The sequence below is a fragment of the Aptenodytes forsteri genome, unplaced genomic scaffold (genome assembly GCF_000699145.1).
Source record: "Aptenodytes forsteri isolate BGI_AS27 unplaced genomic scaffold, ASM69914v1 Scaffold56, whole genome shotgun sequence".
Lineage (NCBI taxonomy): Eukaryota > Metazoa > Chordata > Aves > Sphenisciformes > Spheniscidae > Aptenodytes > Aptenodytes forsteri.
Genome location: NW_008796213.1, coordinates 5,118,227 through 5,142,333, shown reverse-complemented (window position 1 = coordinate 5,142,333; position 24,107 = coordinate 5,118,227). Strand labels below are relative to the sequence as shown.

The following is a 24,107-nucleotide window of genomic DNA, read 5'->3' as shown; positions in this document are numbered from 1 at the left end:
GGTTTGGCCTGGTGCAAGGTGTTTCAGATGCAAAAGGACATGAAGAAAGAGTGTCACCCTATAAATTGCACTGAATTTTAATCTTCTGATCTTACTGTTTGATTATACGCAGTGAGGTCTATGTTATGAACTCTTACACTCTTCCCCACACCCAAATGCATTGCTACAGTAGAAGGCAGAATAGGTTCATTCATCCTAGAGGCAATCACCTGCCCGCTTGGGGCTGTACTGTATTTTCTGTTCCTTCACTGGTAGTGTGTTGTTGGGCTAAGAATATATTACTTATTTTGGCACTATTCTCCAACTCCAAATAAGCTATACATGCTTACAGTGCTGTAAAGTCATAATGATGCAATCGCAGTAGAGTGGTCAAATGCATACAAAGGGTATATATAAAGTAAAATTAACTCACTGCCTCACAGCTCTGCTCATGTTGTAGCGGTTGTTTTTCTGATTCCATAAAGTATACTCTCCCCCTTTATTTCTCCTCTTCAACCCAGAAGCTCTTTGCTTCTTTGTCTGCTCTTACCACCTATTTCCGATCAGTAGAAATAACCTACAATTGAAATGGAACAATTGGATATGGTGGGCGTGAAAATAAAGTATCAAAACATCAAAGTTTATTAAAAAAAAAAGTGACATAAGTCACTAATTTCCACAGAAACCAGGACTACTTTCCTGCAAAACTCTTACCATAACAAGGAGAATATTCAAGATAAACCTTAACATGTATCAGTACATTGCTTTCCAAATAGGATATTTTTCACTTTTTATTTTTGTTACGGAAAACCAGCACACATATTTTAGAGCAGGTATTTTTATAGAAGGTATTCCAAACTATAACTGAACCAAAGACTACCACTCTGTTGCAGGGTCTCTTCAAAAGTCATGTCAGTGGCTTGGATTCCCCCACTGAACAGAAATGCTCCAACTCTGCTTTTGCACCAAACCAGAGCTGTTTGTTTCTGCCTTGGCCTCCATCTCGGGCCATCTCTGTATGAAAACAGACAGTTTTCACAGCACACACTCACAACTGACGACTATTTGCATTGTCTCTCTCTATAAAAGAGTAATACCATCACCTCTCCTTTGGATCTGCACACGGGAGTGAAGAAAAAAAAAAAAAAATGCTTTTGTGACCTACAAAAGCCTTACTTGAAATAATTCTCTACGACTTGAGGCCTTTTGGAAGGGAAGGGATATATTGTTTTGACTTGATTAAAGCTGAAAAGTTGATTTGACATCCTGTTGTCAAGGAAACCAATTCACACACAAAAGAAAACAGTTGTGATGGTATCATTCAGACTATTCAAGTGACCTTAGAAAGAAAAAAAAGCTTCAGTTCCAAAGATTTGTATTCAACTCGCTTCACTACTGTAGAAATAAAGATCATTGCTCTTTATGCTTATTGGAAAGCAGTTTTCAATCTGGAAAAAGCAAAATGCCACATCTTCTTCCAACTGCCAGATCCAATACTTTGCTGGGACCATACACATAAACACACCTACCATTTATTGCCTATTTCAAAGAACCACAGAAAGAATCACACGGAAGACGTATAGAGAAGGAGAAGGAATTTCTTTATTTGACAGGACCATGATAAATACCCCCTGACACATACCACACCTATTGAACAGCAGCTCGCAAGCCAGGTTTTAAAACGTCCTCCTTCAACTACAAATAAAGCTTACCTCAAGCACAGCAATGTTTGAGCCCAGCTTTGTTTTCCTGGGAGATACCAAAAGCAGCATTTTTTTCTCTGCCAGCCTCCTAGATCCCTCACAAATTGAGTTTTTCATGCATGCAATAAATGGGACGTAGTTATGCTCAATCTGCTCACTCCTCCTACCTACAGGATCCCAAAGAGGCAGAACTGTCCTGGCTGACCACTACCACCATCATCCACCTTTGCAGCTCATGCAAGTCTCACAGAGGTTTCATTCCCTAACAGCGGTGGGTAGATTGGAAAAGTGAAATTTTCCATCTATCTGCTCACACACTGTAATTATACGTCTCTTTCTCCAATGACATAGCCTCTGCCTGGCCGAGTGAGCAGACAGACGACTAAATAGCAACTTGTCTCGAATTCAGCTTAGAAAAAAAATAGGCATGATATTAATAAGGAGGGAAATACACTGAGGAATGAATGCCAGTGTTCTTACATTATTGTCATTTAAGGGCATCACACCAAAGGTCACGGAAATAATAAGCCTCAGTCATTTTCCATTTGTTACACAACATACAAATTGCCACAGTGTTAATGAATATCTTTCTCCATTCCTGGCCAGCCAAGACACTGTATTATTTCCTCTTAGACAAGTACCTAACCCTTGGAATTCATTATTTCCATCACTTCTTGCAGCACTTTGTCCTTAGGGCTCAGCATAAATGCCACAAGGCGGCTGTGACTGGAGCATCAAATGCTTCATATGGCTGAGCCTGATTTCTTTCTGATAGAGCTTTTTTGCTGTAAGAGCATACAAAGCATATTTATATAATTTATGATCAAATATGCACACACACATTTATATATGCTCTCTTACAAGTGTCTTAAACCCCTTGCAGAACACAGGGAAAAAAATTTGACGTTGTCTGTATTTTGAGGATATTTCAGTATATAAGTATCAAGCAATAATAGTTATGCTAGAAACACCAACTGACCACAACAATAGAAGCTACCATGAAATAACTGCATTTCCACTTAAAATGATGACAACTGGAAAGTAGTTCTTGGAACAGAAATGACATTCACAGAAATGTGGAAGGACTTGTATGAAGGGATATACTGCTTAAACCCTCTTTACTCCTAATAAAATAAGATAGCACAGCTGAGCCATAGAGAGAGGAATGCCTCATTTCTAATCTGTACTTCATATTTTAAGTTTAGGAATTTTGTATAAATATAGATAGCAACAGCTGAACGAAATTCATACTATTTCATAAACTAGGTGAGGTTTTTTAAGACGTTAAATTATTATTTCCACTGTTCACGGTAAGTATAAAGAATATGCAGATGAAAAGAGAATATTGAAGGCTGGTAGCTTTGTACAGTTCTGAAAAAGACTAAACTTTATGTGCATTATTAAAATTAGAAAGAGAAGAATGAAGTCCAACACCAAATGCTGAACTAAAATAAGCCAAGGTTACTTTCTGCACATAATCAAACAACCTCCACCTCTGTCCCCCAGACTGAAATACCGCACTCCGCATTTTGATGAACATCTTATCTTAGCATTTTCTGCTCTCCCGCCCAACAAACCCAAACAGCAAGAGCCAGAAAAGAAGAAAGCTGATGGCACTGCTAAGCTTACCCACAAACAGGTCCATACTCTGTTATGAGTTTTGTGTGGTTTTCCCAAAAGCCCTGGATGAAAGAAAAATAAGAAAGTACTTTAGAACAGTACTTAACAGAAACTCTATCATACAGTGTTGCTAACACTCACACCAAAGCTTTGAACCTCAACTAGGAGACCCATGGTATTGACTCATAACCTCACCTTTCTCTCATTGTCCATCTGTGACAGTAGAGTCCAGAAATTATGACTGGGAAAAAAAAAAAATCTTAGCCCCAAAAAAGACCTGGAAAGCCATGAAACATGTTTTCATCAGGGTTTTACACTCCAAAATATGTTACCATTTCATGATTTTTTTTTTTTTTTAAACGAATTTCATGATTGGGGTCCTGACTCATAATTTTTTTCTGATATGTGTGTGGATGGAAAAAACTGACAGAGAAATTAATAACAGAATAAGTATATGACTTACTACACACAAGAGAAATACAGGGAACATGGAAAGGTTGTCTTGTTTTGGTTTTAGTTATATTATTAGAAAAAAAAAACCCCAAACCTGCAAAGTTGGGAGTTTAGCACAAGGCAGTCACCTGGGACACTCTGCAGAACAGTAAGCAGATTTATTTTAACAAACTCTTAGAACTTTTACTGTGTTTCATTTTCATAATTGATGAAAATTGGTATCCATTTATATAAATAACCCTGCCTCTATACTAAATTGTTAGTGTCCTAAATGAATTCAAATTGATTAATCTGAAAGAAGGTGTGCAAAATGTATCCCCAAAAGTAAATGTAAAAAAAAAAAAATCTGTTTTAACCAAACTGCGATATTTGAGAATCACTGCATTGTGTTTGTAACTTGTCTATGGAAAAATAACACATTTGACTGTTACACATCTGCATTTATATTAATTCAAGAAAGACTATTGTGATCTGTCTTCATTCTTCAGAGAAAATTCACTAACAAAATAGAATACTTATGCCTCATATTGAATCTTTCTTATTTTTTTTATGACATACTGCAGAATATTAGCTAGAACAATATGAACTATTGTGAATACATTAACCACAGACATAAATAAACAAGACCATGTAATGTGTGTGTGCTTTGGGAACATTTTACCTCACTAAACAAAAGAAAACCTGGTAATCAAAAGTAGTTATCCTACTTATCACCCAAATTACCAAAGCACTTACAACCACCTACAGTCCTCCTCTTATAGAGCCCTTCAATTGCTTTTTATTCTTAATACAGTTGTTGGGTTTTTTTTAATCCTGGACTTGCAGTATGCTTATTCTACAGGACAATACGTCTCTAGGTTAAGGCAAGAACTTTAGGTTTTCCTCAAGCTATAAAAAGCTAAAGCACTGGATGGCGTGTAAGAAAACACACTAAAGATAAAATTATGAAAGAGGTAGTTTAGATGACTGCCTGAAAAAATATATATTCTCACCTGAAAAATACTTTGCTACTAAGGTAGACAGAAAAGCTTCATCCATTAGCACGCAAAAACTAAGGTGGAAAAAGCCTTTCTGATACCACAAATACATACAGCTAACTCAAAAAGGCTTTTATCTGCAGACACCAAGGGAGGGGAAAAGGTACATACGCATTCACACTGGCCTGCATTTTGCTACAGCAATACTTCAGCAGCAGCAGGATTTCAGCCTGCACTTGTTACGATTTCAGCATTGCAAAGGTTGCCTACTGCCTTCCCCTGCTGATGCAAGGGGAAATCCTGGGGCCAAATTCCCCCCAGCGCTATTCTCCAAGCAGTCATCTAAGACCGCATAAAGCAGGCTCAGCTCATCCGTGCACTCTGACCACTTTGCCTGGGAGAATGATTTCAACCTGCGTAAACACAGCTGACATTTACAGCCACGCTGAGGCACCAGCGTGACACAGGGCACCGCTCGAGGTTACAGGGCAGAGTCAAACGTGGGGTGCAAAGCACTGCTGTATCACAACGGTATCGGCTGCACGGGGCAGAGGGACTACCAGTCTTGTGAGATGATGCCGAATCAGGTCTGCCCTCCAGTCCACTTTCCTCCTAGTCTGAGCCTTCAGTGAGGACATCCCAAACTACAGCCTGAACCTTGCCTGCCAAGTGTTGCTTTGGATTGCGAGCACGCACATAGGTATTGCACTTGCTGTATCCACCAGCTGCATTCCAGCGAGCCAGCAGGATATTAACATTTACAAGAAGCCTAGGCTTTAAATGATTCAGTGAATAAGCCTTCCAGAAAGCTGGCTTCTTGGAAGCGCTGATCCTGGCTCATTACAGTAGAGGGGTCAGGCAGAACACGTTTCCAATCAGGCCTGTTAACCAATAACTTGTTTTCCACCTCCAGGTCTCCTAAATGATTGCACTGGCTTAAAATTAACCACACATAGTTTTTCTTCCCCAAAGTGAGAAGTACAAGCCTGCAGGATGGGGGGAGAGAAGGAACTGAAAAGTATCTGGGAGAGATTGTGAGAAAGCATCCTCGGGAGTAAAAAAAAGTGCTTGTTCTCTACGCTCTGGAACACTTTCTCACGTCTTGCACCACTGCACACACATACACACCACTGCCTGCCTCTGCCGTCCAGCTCCAGGACCCACTGCTATCCTGGCCCTCTTCACAGGCATGGTGAGCTCCTGGGAGCAGGTCTCGTCGGGCTGCCTGAGAAAGACGAGCAAACAGCATGCACAGAGCCCTGCGAGACTCTGGTGGCCAGAGCATGGGCAAGGTAGAGGGAACATGTGCGTGCGTCCCTTACAAGCCAAGGCACGCCCTTCAGCTGGAGGAAGCTGGGGCCGTATGAAGGCACTTGTGTTTCTTCTCAATAGCCACGAGGAAGGCCAATGAACCTGTGATGGTCTCAGCACACAGTGAGGGGATATGCCACGTCCACATAGCTCTGCCAGTTTTGCAGCATCATCCCTGAACACAGCTTCCAGTAGACAGGTACCTTGAAAACATCCTCCTCCTTCTATGAGTCATCTTTGAAGCACAGCAAGCCTCCTAAGTGCTTTTGGTAACTTATTTACACCAGCTGAGGTTGATCTGCTCCAAGGCACATTATTGCAGGTTTGTCCAGGTTTATAATTGCAATGGTACTTAGTACCTACAGGATAACTAAGCACCTGCCCACCAGCAGCAACTGTTTTACAAGAAAATGGAGGTAGAGACCTCTCTTTGACTCAGGATCACCCAGTGGGGAAACACGAGGAGAGGAAGCGAACTCAGAAATGGTGCCTGCTGACATGTACCCAGTGGCTTAAACAGCCATAAGACAGGAGCTATAATGAAGCAATGTGGGGGTTAGGAAGGGGATAATCAGGGAAAAATGGAAATGTATGTACTCTGATTTTTTAAGAAAACAGAAGGAAACTGAAAAGCAAAACAACGCACGGTATTACGAGATGACACCATGTGCATCAGGAGGAACAGTAGCACATTAAACAGTCACTCATAACAATGAAGTGTAAAAGCATAGTCAGTAATGCTTTTCCAAGTCAGAAAAATCACGTAGCTTTTCTTTGTTTGGAAGCTGCAGAATATGAATTGTCATCAACAACAACTCAGAAGAGGGTTGGGGCAGGGAGGGACTTGCTGTGTGTGGCCCCTACAGTGAGGTACCAGCCTGATGACAGCCCATTATCAAACAAGATAACGCAGGAGTATGAAAAGCTTCTTTCCCTGAAGAAAGCATATTTTACAGCATCTGGTACACCATGGAAACAGCAGCTCAAGTGGGCTGACTGCTGCACACCCAGAAGGCTGCTTTGTTTACATGGCTGGCGGTTGCCTCCCTACAGGGAATTTGCATTCTCCCCTTCCTCTGAGCATGTATCATCAGCTGCATCTGTGGTAGAACCACTTACAAGGCCAAATCCTGCTCTCAAAGATACAGGTGCAACCCCTATGGAAGGGAACAAGATTTGGGTCTGCATCAGTCAGAGCCAAGTCTGGCCACTGCCAACCATCTATCCTGAGATACCAAACGTTGAGACTTCAGCCTGAGCAGCACATACATGAAAGGGCTTCAGAAAGGACTCCATCGGCTCAAGTATCCTCTTTCCTTTTTTCAATAGATTCTGCCACTGCAGGACGGATCCTTCAGCAATTTCCTCCTTGTTGCATATTCACCTTGCTAGTTCCTCACAGCAAGGAAAAATCTGCAGCAATGTCATCTTCCCTCCTTGCTGAAAACAGGTGTAGGCACTAAGCCAAAGTTTTCAGAAAGAGGCAGTAGTACCATGCATTTTGATTTTTGGCGTGTCTAACATGAGGCATATCCAACCTATTCTTATTAGTTGCTCAATACCTGCAGATCTCATGGCTGCAAATGGGGACTTAAGTGACTTTAAGCTTAAACTCAAGCTTAAAGTGACCCAGGCTGCATGGAGGATGCTTTTTAACATTTCAGCTTGCTGCACCTGGAAGACAAATCACGTGGTTTATGAACTGAGCTATAGTCCTTAAGGGTCACTAGATAAAATGGTTTGAAGGGGGCCACATAGTTGGGATCCAGCAGATGCATGCTTCTGACAGTAGCTCAAAATTTGGACTCCAGAAAAGTGACTTCCAGAACGCATGAGGGTAGCCCTTGAGTTTCCTAGTGTACTGAATGCTACAAAAGCTACGGAGCTATGGGGAGAGCGATGTGGTGTGCCCATCAAAATCCATTGCAAGTAGGAAACATTGCCCATGCAAGAACAGCCAAGGGAAAAAGGCTTCTTTTGTTGACCCTTTCTGAAAAGCATCACACATTACCTGATGTCAGTCACTTACCAAGACAGCCTGGATTCAAACCTGTGACTCAGAAGCCAAAGATACCACATCTCATCACTAGTCCCATATACGCTCCACCCTCACCACCCTGTAGTCAGACACGTTGTTCTGTTTCACTATGATATTAATAACCAAAGCATCATTGTTTGAGTGCACACCTCATATCAAGGGACAAAAATCTATACAGTTCTTTATGGTACATAATGAATGACATTTATGGATCAGATTTTTAGTATTCAATGGGCTTCACACGTCTTTTTTCCTTAGACCACCTGGAAAAAAAAACCAACTGCTAAAGACACGTTGTTCTGTTTCACTATGATATTAATAACCAAAGCATCATTGTTTGAGTGCACACCTCATATCAAGGGACAAAAATCTATACAGTTCTTTATGGTACATAATGAATGACATTTATGGATCAGATTTTTAGTATTCAATGGGCTTCACACGTCTTTTTTCCTTAGACCACCTGGAAAAAAAAACCAACTGCTAATAACCTAGTACCCAAACTGATTTTTTTTTCTTTTTAATACAAGCTAATATTTAATAAAGCAACCATCTCATCACTAGTCCCATATACGCTCCACCCTCACCACCCTGTAGTCAGACACGTTGTTCTGTTTCACTATGATATTAATAACCAAAGCATCATTGTTTGAGTGCACACCTCATATCAAGGGACAAAAATCTATACAGTTCTTTATGGTACATAATGAATGACATTTATGGATCAGATTTTTAGTATTCAATGGGCTTCACACGTCTTTTTTCCTTAGACCACCTGGAAAAAAAAACCAACTGCTAATAACCTAGTACCCAAACTGATTTTTTTTTTCTTTTTAATACAAGCTAATATTTAATTAAAGCAACCTTCTATCAGACTGCAGCCCACTTTGAAGGAATGACCCCAGACCGTACATCATCTCCAGTAATAATCCTAGTGAAAACACTAGGATGCCAGCAGACAAGAGGAGGAAAACAGCATGAACTTCTAACCAGCCTGATTCCGAGCCATGTACATAGTTTGTTTCCTTTAATCGTTACCCTTAATGGCTGTCCTCTGTGTGTAATTTGGTTTAATTTATGTGTATGACATTTCAGATTTTAAAAAACACATATAGCCTTTCCAAATTTATTAAAAGCAGCCTTCCTACCCTTAATAGTTATTAAGAGAGGTTAGTGTTATGTAATTAAGTTAATCCTCATCTGTAAAGGCTAATTAACTGAACACTAATTGAATCTGCATATGAAAATTTGGACAATGTGTTCTCATTACACAATTAAAAAAAATTACCTGAACTAAATACCAAACAAATTGTACATTTTTTCCTTCTACCTTTTCAGGTCTTTAATAAAAACTAAGCAGGCAGGTTTATTTCTGTGTGTTGTATGAGCCCTTGCTGTCTGGAACAAGGAGCTGTCGTATCAGCGTTTGGAGAAACTGGACCTTCCCTGAAAGATGGTGGTTTTCCCTCTTGCATGAGCTCTCCCTTTCGCTCTGCAACTTACCCCATGCTGTTCATCGCCCTCTTCTCCTTCTGCTGTCCGCCACCTGCCCTGGTCAGAGAGGGCAGAGGCTCTTGGGATCGAGTTATATCACCCAAAGGATCAGATGGCATCGAGATACCACCTCAATGGATCATATCACCCAAAAAGATCAGACGGCACAATACGATTCAGTCATGCCAATTCACCACCCCAAAGCCTGCACGCAGCCAGCTCAAAGCCACCTGGGCAGTTTTGGCAGGGCACTACCCTTTCACCCCCAAAGATCACTTCCCAGTGAAGTCCTAAGGAGAAAACAGCCTCATCTCATTCTCCTCTGCCTGGGTGTGCCTGCATTACAAAAGCAAGACATGTTTTGGACCCTTTTCAGCCTCTGCTTGAGACATTTACAGTTTAAAACAGTCAGGTTTCCAAGAGGGAATTAAGGAAAGCACATCATCCTTTCTGGTATTTGCTGTCTCTCCCCATTAACCAGGTTAATGGCTGATTCCAATAGGCTGGTAACTGAAGAGTCGGCGGGAGGGAGGCGAAGCCAAGCAAGTAAATACACAATTGCGAGCCTGACCTCAATAGCATGCAAGATTTCCCAGTGCATGGAACACACACAGTCCTCAGATTTTCTCACAAACCCCACCATATGTTTTTAACATTGGAGTCATAAGCACCACCGCTGCGTAAGTGGCATGGCTGGACGGAGCAGCTGCAGCCAGTTAACAGTCCCTCAGGCACCACTTCTGGCCCACTAGTAACAACCTGGCACCCTGCTTCACAGTGAATACCTAAAGGAAAGAGGGTCAGAGGAATGGAAAATGGGATACACCGTGTGTTATCTTTCTTTGGGAAGATAACGCATTTTCTAGGTGAGGGAACAGTGGAAGATATACACAGACTTCAGTAATGCATTTGGCCTGGTGGCAGGCGGACAGTCATCACACCCAAAAGGATGAAGATCAGGATAAAAACTGAGAGACAGTAAACATGCAAGCTGTAGGGAAATGAGTATGGACTGAGTTGAAAGAAAAAGTACAGGCATGAAAGGAGGAAACCCATAGATTTCTCAAGGGTCAGTCTTGGGACAAACCTTGTTCAATGTTTTGAGGACTGTGGCACAAAAAGCAGACAGACTTCAGTGAAGTACATTCATGATTCTGGGTTGAAAGACAGATTCTCTCCTCAACAGGCAGAGAGATTGAGATTGTCATATCAGAAGAACTGGATGACCTAAAGAACCTGAACAACGGCAACAGAGGAGAGTCTTTAGTTGAAGGCAAAGCTTCATGCCCTTAGAGGGACTATGTTAACTCCAAGAATTTCTGCAGAAGTAGATTATGGTTTGAAAATGACAGAGAAGGGAAAAACCTGGATGGACACATCAACCACGGGATAATGATGAACAACAAGTATGATGGAAACTACAAATGTAGAATATCTGGGATACGCATTCTCTGGAATGCTGCATGCAAATCTGATGAGCCACGTTCAAAAGGAATGAATTAAAAATGGAACGAGTGGAGAAAAGGGTTACAAGCATCCTCAGGGAACAGAAGGCCTGTCTTACAAGCAGTAATTAGGAGGGTTCATTTTAGCAGACCGAAGGGAGGAGACATGCTTGCTGTCTATAAATGTACTGGGAGTAATCATTAGGGAGGGAAAATGTCTATTTAATATAAAGGCCTACATTACTATAAGATCAAATGAGTATAAACTGGCCATGTTGCTAGAAATTAGATGAACATTACTGACTATCAAAGTACTAAGATTTTAGAACAGCCTCCCAGTCAGAATAGTGGGGGCAAGAACCTCAAGGAGGGTTTTGAGGCACAGGAGATAAGATGTGGATACTTAGAAAAAATGGAGTGTAGGATAAATTACCCCGCCCATCTACACCAGCCCCTCAAGGTGATACAGAGCCACTTCCAGAATAAAAGAGACCCTTCCCTAGTAAAAAGATTTATGGCACTTTCATATGTGCACGCTGCATTCACACTTCTAGTTGATTCACCTTAACTTTCCAAAGCATTCCCACATAGATATGGCCTCAGACATTAATTTGGCATACTGCAATGAGATTCTTGCTTTCTTTTTGTCTATTTTCAATCTCATTTCACTTTACAAACTTCATCTCCACAACTTCTCTGGGATGGTAAGTGCCCATCAGGTGGGGGGGGTTGCAAGTACACAAAATCAAGCAATTTGCCAAATGCCACAGAAGAAGTCAATGGTAGAGCCAGAGACAAGTTGCAGGTTTCTCAGTCCTCCTTCTTGGTATCTTACAAAACCATTTCTTTCTCTGCCAGAAACACGGACAGTATATGAGATAGGAATATCAACAAACTCAATCTATTTCTGAGCTTTCAGACATATCACATGCCTAAGGCTTCAGAGAAAGGCAAGAGGAAAACAACCCTACATACATGGTTAACTCTAAAACGCTTTAAATAGAGGGAGGTTTCTTCCTCACCCAACTGTTAGCTTAAGATTCAATTACTCTTATCATGATATGCATAGCTACAAATGTAATTAGTCATAAAATTATCCAGACCCTCAAATTATTCCAGCTGCTGTATTCAACTCCCTGATTCTTGCAATGATGAATTCTCCAGACTGATTACACTGGCTAAAATAATATTTCTTTTTATCTGTTTGGAAGTTGCCTGCCATTAGCTTAGACCTTGTTTATAGCTGCTGTAGAGCTATAATTGCAACCTTACTATTTTTATTAGGACTATTGTCTAGATAACACTTAAACCTGCTAGGCCCTTATTTTACTTAATAGTAAATGTCACAGAAGACACCTATTCAGGCTTCTAGGAACCTTTATCAAAAAGAGAAAACATGTTATTATGAAGACATGTACAAAGAGAAATACAATTTGTGCAATGGGTGTTCATGAAAGGCTCCATAAGAGGTCTTACAGACTCACTGCAATTTCTGATCCTGTGATAAACATGTATTTATAATAAGTCAAGAAACTAGAAAGAAAGAGAAAGGAATGATGGGTTGTTTTTTTTTTTTTTACTAGACTACATAATTTCCACTAAATCTCTTCTAAGTTGTCTTCTTTCCAAACTGAGTGTAATTCTCTCCTATAGAATCTCTTTGTAATTCCACCGGATCGCTAACCATCTTTGTTGCCTTTCTTAATATCCTCAAATTACAAGAAAACAGAGAATTAACAGTGCTCTCTATAGGAGGGAATTCATTGTGCAACAGAAGACCACTGCAATGTGTATTTTCACTGTGTGCTCAACGTCTCTCAGATGGATTAGCGTAAGCATTCAGCACCTCTTACTAATGGTGAATGAATTAGTACTTTTTTTTGCTGGCCTCCCTTAAGGGAAGCAAAGCAGTAATTGCATAATTTAAAGAAATGGAAACAACTTCTTGTAGGACAGACAGACATGCTAGCTAAATCTAAGGAAAGCAAACATTTTGGGAGTATTCTGACAACACAGCGCTGTTTTAGGGGGCAACAAATTGGCATTTGGAGAAATGAAAGTTGACTTCTTTCCCAAGAAAGGGAGATGGGAACTTTTTTTTCTCCAAGGAGTTTCTCCGCTTCTGAAGAGCGTCCACCTCCTTCTCAGATCCGTCAACAGCAGATTCCTTCAGATTATGAAAATGGCATTTTTAAGTATAAAAGATATTAACCAATCCCATTGTGCAATAGACTCTCTTAGGTGCCATAGAGTGCAAACAGACTTTGAAATAAGTACTGGAAAAAATTACATGTCCACGTGCAAATTTTGCATCTTCACCTACAGAATTAGGATGACAGTATTTAAGCTTTTTTTTCTGATGTAAACTCTGGGCTATCTCATATTGCTTTAACTCACTAGTGCGTAAGTGGATACTATTTAGACAGGTGGGTTTCAAGAAAACCTCAGCTTTAGGAAGCAACATTACTCGTTCAGTGGGTGATAACATCTTGGCCTCCTCAGAGACATTTCCCTCATATAGTGCTACGGGTCTGTACCATTGTTTATGAACTGATTATAAAATCAATGCCACTTAATTATCTGTGACCACCAACTGTGAAACTATGAAACATACATCTGAAAGAACTAAAGATTATCACAAACTCCATCTGTGTTCAGCTCCCAAATTTTGATCTTTTATCCTGATGACACTAAGACACAAAACAGTGCCCAAATCAAAGCACTACGCTGCACACAGAGTATTCCATCAAGGGAAGAGACCTAGAAAGAGCATTACATGTGACAGACATTAATCATGCCACTTAATGCATTACTGAAAGATACTAGAACTATTTCTGTATTTTAACATAGCTGGACAAGCCCAGCTTCCTCTTGTCTAATTCCCACCTTGTATGGATGCAGGCTCTCAAGCATGAAAGGAGAAAAATGTCCCTATAGATTGTACTGGCATCTGATGCAGAACAGAGCATGCTGCTATCTGTAGCATGGACAGGCCAGGCATAGGCACGACAGGTCCCTTTTTACTACCATCTATCACATGGCACCTCTGTAAAAGCCACAAGGTTAAGGGCAGACAAGTCAGCTTGACACACAAAAGTCTTGAGGTGAGCCCATACATTCAGCAGGGCACGAGGGGGCACGTGGCTGCTGAGCTACAAGCATCTTCACCCTAGCCATGTGAACAAACACTTGGCGTGCTTCATCCTGCTCCCAGACCGACAGTCCACCAGGTAGGACAGACCTACTCTAAACTACTACAGACAGAAATGTGTTGTGAGATCCTATGCAGAACAGAATAGTTTTATCCCTTCGGGAATAAGACAAGCTGCAGCTCCAACAGCCACATCACACCAGGCAGTTGACTCTTTGCCTAGCTTAAAATAATTATTCCAACAAAATCTCCTTGTTTTCACAAGGTAAGTTACTCTGCATGTTCTGTCCTGGAGCCAAATACTGTTTAAGACCCAAGCCACCCATGTGGTAGCTGGTAGGATCCAAGTATGGAAAACAGACACTCTAGAAAGCTGTATCAGGCCTCCCTGGAACAAGGGATTAGGAAAACGACAGACAGAAACATGCAGTGCCAACCCCTGTGTGGACTGGAGATCCACTCCGTGGATCACGGAGAGCAGTAGGAGCTGAGATAGCACAAGGAAACTAAATGGGAGGCTGCAGTGGAACAAGAATTTGGGACAGCTCTAGGGGTCAGCAAGGCCACTGGCCAGCACCCAGGGCGAGCACAGGGGGTGCCAAGCAAAAACACAGTCATAGCTTCAACTGTGACAATTTCAGAGAGAGAAGAGCCTGGTTTTGGAGGTGGGGATTGAATTGGCTCGCGTCAGCCATTCAGTTCTGTTTCTAGATCACCAGTCAGGGCTGGATTCTGCAGCAGCATCAGAAAAAGCACCTTGTCAATCCATCTGGGCTTTTTTTTTCTGTGTGTGTGTTAAATGAATGATGCTACACACCTGCAAATACCAGATATTTTCCAGAGGAACCGATGCATTTAGCTGCCCTTTCATTACTGCATTCATTTGCACCCAGAAAAGGAGTGAGTGGCTTGGCACCCTCATTCTGTACAACGGCTATACAGAACTAGATGCTTTGGCACAAGGCATGAAGTCAGGAGCAACCACTGCTCCTCCCTCTCCCTGTGAATTAACCACATTCCTAGGGGATTGGGCTACTGGCAGAAAGTAACCACTGCCTGGGACAGAAAACAACTCTTTCATCACACCCTCCCCATAAAGCAACAACCTGGAGGAACTGTAGAGGAGAACAACGGCAGGAGACAACAGCACAATCAAGCTCCTTATGAAGACGTCATTTCATATGGAAAACTGTCGTCACTTGCACTGTACTGCATTTCTTATGTATGCGGTACCAAAGTGCCACCACCTACAGAGTTGAGGGTTTGCACATTCCTGGCTCCGAAATGGTCACATATTGTAAATAGTAGCTCCAAAGCAGGGGCTTTCTCCTAGGGGTCCTCAAAGAAAAGGGGAGCCCTGTCTGGTAAATGGTAAGAAATCAAATTATGGGCCATTTGAAGGACAACTTCTGTCCAGAAGTAAGAATCAAAATAATATGATGCACTGTTAAGAAGTGGTGCTAAAAGTTTAACCTGTCTGACATCAGTGTTTGTCCCACAGCAAAAGGGCCAGAGGAGCGACCGTTGGAGAACACGGCATCCACTCATGCCCTGGGAAGTAAAGGGGCATCCCACCATACCACTGGGGATGGTACAGGGCACCCTACGAAAGCTATGGAGAATCTCCTGCCAGTACAAGATCTGGCAGCAGCCTACTCTCTGCTGGCTGATCCCTAAACCCAGCCCTTGCACACCAGGCAGATCAGGAAATAGTGGCATGACCAGAAGGTGTATGGACTCCTGATCCACTGCCAGGTCCCTGAGGGCCTTCACAGAGACAGGACAGTTTAGGGGCTGCTTAAACTTCAGGGATTAAACTGGGTTTTTCTGACCACTCTAAAAACTTGGCCTCTCCATCATAGATTTGGGTTAACACCTCTTTTTAATTCAAGATCAAAATTACAGGGTTGAGCTGGAAATAAAAATAAAAGCAAGACTAAATGAAGAGTGTATATATCTATTCCTCTGACTCTCCTGCTAAAATTTCAAGCTAAAAATATTATACGCCCCTCCCTACTTACATGTAAGAATATATATTTATTTATTCATAACAACCTCAGATTATTTTATACGACAATGCAGGACGCACAAGAGAATCAGGTCCTCCGAAATACAGGCAAGTATCTCGGCTCCTGTGGAACAGGTCATTTCTAGAGGATGATAGATTAAATTCAATTAAAGGAACAGCTTTGAAGCACTGTCTTTAGAGCAGAGTTCCTCTCTCCCCCAAATCCTTAACACAGTAGCTAGACATTTAGTTTTGTGACATGCCAAAATCTTTGTGCCTTGTAAAGAAAGACACAGGAGAAGGAATGCTAACGGCCTCTTTTTACAGTAGCCAGTTGTCAGAGGAGGTGGGAGAAGACAAACCACATAGAAAACAATTGCCAATTTGTGGTCTTGACCATTTAAAAATGGATCCCAAAATAGTCTGCTGAATTGTTTCACCCGGAGCAAAATTACCCATGAATACATATGCATTCACACAAAACCAGCATCTCTTGACGCAGTGCTGATGGTGACTGCAGTCAAGGAAGAAGCGTTATTGCATTCCACATTGTGAAAAGACCACAATGCAGTAATTATTCTGAAAGGTTTTCACAAAGCACAATTATTAAGCTAACATTATCCCATTATTGTTTGTTGCTATGGAGATAATATAATCAATATATTTTCTGGATTGATTTTTTTTAATAGTACTAGCACATTGCACAATATAGCAAGATTTAACTCAATGCATTAACTGATTTTAGTTTATGATTGGCAAAGTCTTGAGGCAATAGATTGCAATCCATCTCACGCCTATTATTCTATCAAGACACTTAATGTCAAAATCTCTGCTGCAAAAGCAAGTTTTCCTTGTGGAAAATGAGAAAAAGGATAACAAATTTCTCTGAAGAGAGGCAATCTTTTAAGCATGAATTTAACACTAATTCCTATTTTTCCTAAGCCAAACAAAAATTACCAGACTGACTACAGAAGTAGTAGAAAAGCAAGTTGTGTTTGAACTCTCGACTTACGATGCTTATTTATTCCAGTGGGGAAGTTTTGAGGCATTATCCTCCTCCATGTAATATAAACTTTTCCTGCAGCAACAGGAGGCTCCGAGAAGGCAGCAGTGATTGCAGTGCTGACCCAGAGCCCATTGGATGCGAATGCAGTTCGCAGCCTTGCCACCACCTCTTTCTGCACAAGCTTGGAGGAGTCACTCGCTACCTGCTCCCGTGCCCAGCGGAGACAGCGGGCACTCAGCCATTGGTCTCAATGAGTGGTGAAGCAAAACTGCTATAGCCACAGCCCTTAGTTTCCTTGCCCATAAAACTGCAAGAACACTTTCTCTCTTCCAGGTCTGCCTCTGCAGATGATAAGCTTTTAGCAAATCAAGTGACTGCTCGTGTGTTAGGACAGTGGTAAACCTGCACAAACCTGAGTCTCCGATCTTTGCAAGACAGAGTGGTAAACCTGCACAAACCTGAGTCTCCAATCTTTGCAAGACAGTAATATAATATATTAAGAGGCTTCAATTCTGACACTGTTGTTTCAGCCTGTTACCTCTCCTAGGAAGAGATGGGCTCGTCATTGTGCAAGGTCTCAAAGCCTTTTAACATATGTTTGCCATAATCGTCCATAGAAGGATTTTAACAGGTTTTCCCCTCCCATATGGCCATACTGTGGTAAATTGCCTTTGCCTCAGTCCCAGAGGTGACCATATTTTGTCAGCATGGTTTATGCTCAGGCCAAGATTTACAAGTGCAGCATGCTAGACTTTGCATAACTAAATAAAAGGAGTTATAGCAACGTTTGAAAGCAACAATGCCTGTTAACTCCTGTAAGAATCATATGGTTATGCTTTTAGGTGCCACAGTGTGGCTTTAGCTAAGCCTTGGGTTAGACACCAGTACATAAGCATTTTGGCCATAGAGTGTACAACTGCTTGCATAAAATGTGAAATTATTAATCATAGTAATCACCACCTTCTCCCTTCCCCAAAGGCACCAGATTGGGTGGTCTTGTCTTTCTCCATGAAGTGGGCTGGGGCCCAGTAATGTAACTTTTGGACTGGCTGGAGGGGATCCATCAGGAATGATCATTCACAGATTAAGTATGTTGCCTATGCAACACATCTGGCCGTTCTGGCCCAGGGGATAAGTAATAGTTAGGAATGCACATTCACAACCCACCCCCTGTAAGATTGCTGTGCTGCCACTAATCCAAGCAGAGCTAGGGCTGGTTTATAAGCCACCTCTGCCCTCCTTGCTCCGCGTGGCACAGATCATTCTCTTCCACCACATTTCTCAATGATGCCACTTTTATCAAAATGGCTCTGAATTGCTACGTGGGCATGTGCCACGATGTGTAAGATAAGCACATATGTAGGGTTGCTTGCCTTCCCACCTTGTTTAGTTTTATAAAGGATTTTTCTGCTGGACAGGACTTAGACAAGCAGGTACAATACTCATTCAAACAGGCTACTGTCACATGTGCAGCCTTAAAGGACACCATCTGCTAGTTCATCAGCACAGTAAAGCATTGCATAATACACATCACTGTTTCAAATATGAAGAAAAACTTCATTTGTTTCAAACCACTGACTGCATGCTGTCCACCACAATGCCTTATCATGCAACAGCCCAGAAACTCTGCAAAAATAAAACCTCATTTAGCTGCGGTCAGTCAGGGGATATCAATTTTGGTAACAAGAATGATACAATTACATTCCTAAGCAATTGGTCTCAATAACAGACAGACAGTACCTCTGGTAAATTGGCTGCAGGCCTGATTTTACCACTCTCATTCATACCGAGTAGAGCCTACCAGCAAGACCCCCTTCATTTCAGTGCCAGAAGACTAAGATACTACTTAGCAAAAGGAAAGTAATCAGTGTCCTGCTGCAAAGGTTGAGGCTAATCACACTTTGCTTAGTTACATTCTGTAATTGCTGTGTATCTTCTTCTAGCCAAAGATTACAATTTTCTTTTTCTTTTTTTTAAATTAATCAAGTCATAAAAAAAAAAAATATCATTACTCCACAACACAGAGATTGAACTTTGCTGCTGGAGGTTGAGCTCACACGTAGCAGCAGAGAGTCATGCAGCGGCAAGAGGCATGGCACAGAGGCATCTGTCAAGGGGGAATCCTGTCCCTGCGCAGCAGGACTTCTGGAGCTCAGCTTTGCCAGCCCAGCTGTCCCTGGCCAGTACGTTGACCCAGGCTGCTATAGGAAGATACCGGGGTCCTACAGCCTCACCTTCCTGACTTTTTCTCACATATACAACACAGCCTTAGTGGGAACAGAGAAAAGACAACCCTCACATAGGTCACACCATGGTGCAAAACGTTCTCCCAAACCTCCTTCTCCGCTCCCACCACAGCTAAATATGATTTAACCTGAAGCACGTCACCCGTAATTATGCAATAAAGGTGGATTCAAGATGGGAGGTTGGAGGGGAAGCCAGCACCGCTGCGTGGCAGAGCTCCCTTTGCCGGCTCCGCAGCAGCACTGTGCTCTGGGAGACGGGAGCTGTTCAAATGTTTTGACAGAACATGCCGATTCCTCGGGAATGTTTTTATTCTAGTTGATGTGCCAATTCTGCACAGATTTCCAGTGGAAAGCAGGCAGACAGTCTGGGTCTGCTGAAATAAAACAACTTCACCCAGAAAGAAGAAAAAGTTGCATTTTCAGACTATTTTTACTCGATCCATGATTGTATTTGTTTTAGTCAGTTTGTTGGATTGTTTTCAATTTTACCTGGAAACTCCGTTTTCTAGCAGGCTCTAAAGACAGGCCAAAAGGCACCAAAACACTATAGAAAATTAAGCTCAAGCAAAAGACCTCAGAGGACTTTTGAGATATAGGTTTGTAAGTAAACAGTGCACAGAGATAAACAGGGAAACCCAAAAAAACTTTACACTAAATTAATGATGTCCTTAACTAGAGCTGCTTAGTCTGGTTCTAAAAGAACCCAAACACCTCCATTTTTGCATTTGCGGTTGTCTTTCAAAGGCTTTCTTTTTTCCTTTTGCCTTAGGGAGTTATTTATAGGGCTATTATAATTTGAGGTCTGGTCTTCTCGTGGCAGGTCCTCCATCCAGGAAATGAAATAGCATTAGAAAATGAAATCTCGCGTTTATGAGGTCTTTGAGATGGCTCCCTGGGGCATTGGGGGGGAAAAAAAAAAAAGGTAGTGAAAAATATAAACACAAATATAACTACAGGATACTTGCATGGTCCCTAATTCTATCTGTCATGAACTATATGAGACTCTTTATTAAAATGGAAACCCATGGTATAAGGTCACCAACTGCAGCTTTTTTCCCCAAAGCCCTCCCATTTCCTCCTTGTGTGTGATCAAGTGCCTTTTCCACCCCACCTTGGCTGCAAGGTGCTCCTGTCCAAGGCTGTCCTCAGATGTGCAACACAACGAAGGATAACTCAAACACCACTCTTCCTCCGGCTGCCTTGCCATACGCTTTTCACAACACTTTATATATTGCAGCATATTAACCGATGAAGGTAGATTTGTTCATCCCTTTGTAAGCTGTAACCTCTGCAAAAATCATGTATCAATCACCAATTCCTTGTTCATACCTCTTTGTTCTTCTTTCCCAGACTATTCTCCGGAGCCAGAAGGTGCCTTACCCTATCCAGGGCTTATCACCTGCTCTTTCCTCTCAATATACAGACATAAAAGCAAATAGAGACAAATCACTGAAGACTTTGGGTACACAGAAGAAGGGGATGGGCACCCCAAAAGGGCACTTCCCTCCAACACGGGCTCTTGCCACATATCTTTTTCCCCTTTTCTTGAGTGTAACATAATCACCGTGTTTAAAGTCCCACGCAACTTCCCAGAGAATACTTAAACTCCTTAACTCATCATCACATGTGACTACTTATGGCTCCTGTAACCCAGCTTTCACTAATCCTACCTAAATCACCTCTGGCATCATGCTACCTATGAAAAGTTAACAGCTTTGCATATGTCCAGAATTGAAAAAGCCATCAGAGATAATGCACAAAAACTACAGAAGTCCATAAAATAGTAAAGCCTAATTTGCAATTATTTTAATGTTTATTTTTTGCATAGTTTATTATGAAAATATGTATTTGAGAATATTTTTAAACATATATCTAGGTTTCAATTTCTTTTTCTCTTGTTTACAATCTTCACTTTTCTTGTCATAGGGTAAAATAAAAATCACCAGTGTTCAGTGAGTTGTTTCTTCTACCTGAATATTTAAAAGTGCCCCAGTGCAACTGTCCAAAGAACATTTCACTTTTCCCTCTGCCTTATTAGAAATCATCTAAAATTCATGCAATATTTAAAAATTACAAAATGGAAGCAGGAAAAAAAGGTTAATAATAAAGAAACAAAATGAAAAGTTAAAAGTACAGGGACAACCCAAGGCTGTATCATCCGTTTCACTGCATTGCATGGTGAAAACAGAAAGAAAACCCAGCAATTTGAAATACATGTTTTTAAAGCACACAGGTTTGTTTAGACTTCCTATTGAAAAACTACTTTTTTTTTTTTCTTTTTCTTTTCATTAAAAAAACCAAAAACCCAGTCAGTTCTCAAACAAACCTGATTAGAATGCAACTCTGGCTGATTCTGGTTTCACGTTATCTAAGTGTCTACACTTAGACATGTGCTGAGGCCTCTGAGGACATGGAGAATTAGATTAACTTTTGATCTCTATACCTCTCTGATAAGATTGGTCCTTTCTTAGACTTCCATGTCTTTCTAGGCAACTTGCATTTCTGGATCAAATTGCATAAATATTTATCCAAAAAAAGAGCGCTCCAGAAAATAATGTTTCACTTATTTCTGACAAATTAAGAGAATCCCGAGCATGCAACAGCTGCTTTACATGTGTCCCACATCCACAGTTACTGCAGCCCTCACAGCCCTGCCCCGGTGCCCGTCCTGCAAACCCACACTGCCCTTCCCAGCACTGCATCCATTTGACTATGGGCCACGACTAAGACCTAGTTTCATACTCAGTCCCTCTCAGAGAAAGTTGTATTTCATCTCCACATCCTGCCTGGGGAGGGGAGGAAGGGCGGAGAACCCAGAGGGTCATGAGCCTTACATCCATATAAAGCTACCAGGAGGTGATGCCACCCAAGGTGGACTGTAGGCAGCCAGAAGACAGCCCACAATGAATACCAGGGATTTAATGGCACATGTTTGAACAGGCAGTTCTCCAAAGCCTTCTATTACTCGTTTTAATATAAAGCCTTGCAGAAACCGAGCCCAGCTGGCTGCAGCGGATCAGACCCACAGCAGCTGTACCTTCCTACTCTCAGAAAGGGCGGTGGAAGTATCTTGCTTGCCACCCTTTCAGGATGACTTGCTGTACAGGCGGCCAGCTTCTTATTTGAAGAGACGTGTCATCCTGTAAACATTTCTAGTGGAGCTTGGGTTAGATGCACTTGTAAGAAAACCCTAATGAAAATAAATTGTTATGTATTTACCCATATGCTGAGGAGCATATGGCTAATGCATTTAGACACTGCTAATGAAGTTAAGACTCAGCTAAATTTGTTGGCTCGTGGATAACAACTGTTCTCAACAACCAATCTGAGCCTGCTATAATTTTAGCATTACAACTGATACCTGGCCACTATTATATGTACTGATCCTGCCAACGTGGTTTTCTGAATATGGATTTCTCTACATCACAATAAGAAGGTCAGCAGCATAAGATGCCACTAAACTCCAGATTTACATGTAATGTGAGTAAATTACAACTTCATTTAAAACAACAGATTGCTCTTATTCATTGTAGCCCTGAGTCTATTGCTTTCTTTTTTAATTTCAAGGACTAAAAGATTTTATTTAGTCCAACTCCATTCTCTCCAGGCCACTGCCACACTGATATGACTACAGCCAAAATGGAATAGAAGACAATCACACCTAAGAAATATTCTTGCTTGTTTAAGCCCATGTGTAGAAGCTAAATTAAGTTTACTACAACAGCTACATGAGTCCTCCTATTCAGTCATATCACTACTGTGCTGCTCTTCAAGGTGAAGGTCCCTACTTCTTGTGGGAATCCTACTCCTTGTGAATGATCACAGGGATCCTGGAGTCCAAGGTAAATTCCAGTTTAAGTGATTACTCTGGGTCTATCTGTATGCTACTACCATTGCAACTATACATTATTTTCATTCTTTTAACCCAGCTACTGCGTAGCATGGCTGGTTTGTGTTCACTGTTGCTACTTGTCATGCCAGAGCTGGCTTTAATTTAGCAGTACATGCTGCTTAAAGAGCAGGCTACATAGCAAATTCCAGAGTGTTATGTGATGAACATGCAAATATAGTCTCCAAAAGGCACGACACATGGCAAACTTCCCCTACACCACTCTCGGGAGACAGGTGTCATTTATGATGTAGACTTCTGCTCTGATTGATATTGGGTAGCCATTTCTCAGTTGACCCCAAAAACCCATCAAAAAGCAATGGTTTTGGTCAAGAATGGAATGGAACAGCAGAGAAGTGTCCTTCAGCGCTATTATCTTGGGGACCCACCTTACTCAGACACCTTCATTTATAGACCAGAGCTCAGGCCTGGCATTGATTCACAGCCCCGCTTGCTCTGTGACTATTGCCAAACCATTAATCTCCCTCCAGCCTTCAAACTTGTCCTGGTTTAGGCTGGGATAGAGTTAATTTTCTTCCTAGTAGCTGGTGCAGTGCTGTGGTTTGGATTTAGGATGAGAATAGTGTTGATAACACACTGATGTTTTAGCTGTTGCTACATAGTGCTTACACCAGTCAAGGACTTTTCAGCTTCCCATGCTCTACCGACTGAGAAGGCTGGAGGTGCACAAGAGGCTGGGAGGGGGCACAGCCAGGACAGCTGACCCAAACTGGCCAAAGGGACATTCCATACCATGTGACGTCATGCTCAGTACATAAACTGGGGG

At 41.6% G+C, this 24,107-nt stretch overlaps 1 protein-coding gene across 1 annotated transcript in view; it reads right to left on the bottom strand.

Moving 5' to 3' along the window:
- The window catches only part of TBXAS1 (thromboxane A synthase 1), a 198,592-nt gene that overhangs the window by 99,363 nt on the left and 75,122 nt on the right, over positions 1-24,107 (bottom strand). Inside the window, exon 4 of the mRNA XM_019474392.1 lies at positions 3,312-3,364. Within this exon, the coding sequence (XP_019329937.1) occupies positions 3,312-3,364 (53 nt within the window). The remainder of the gene's footprint in view (positions 1-3,311; positions 3,365-24,107) is intronic.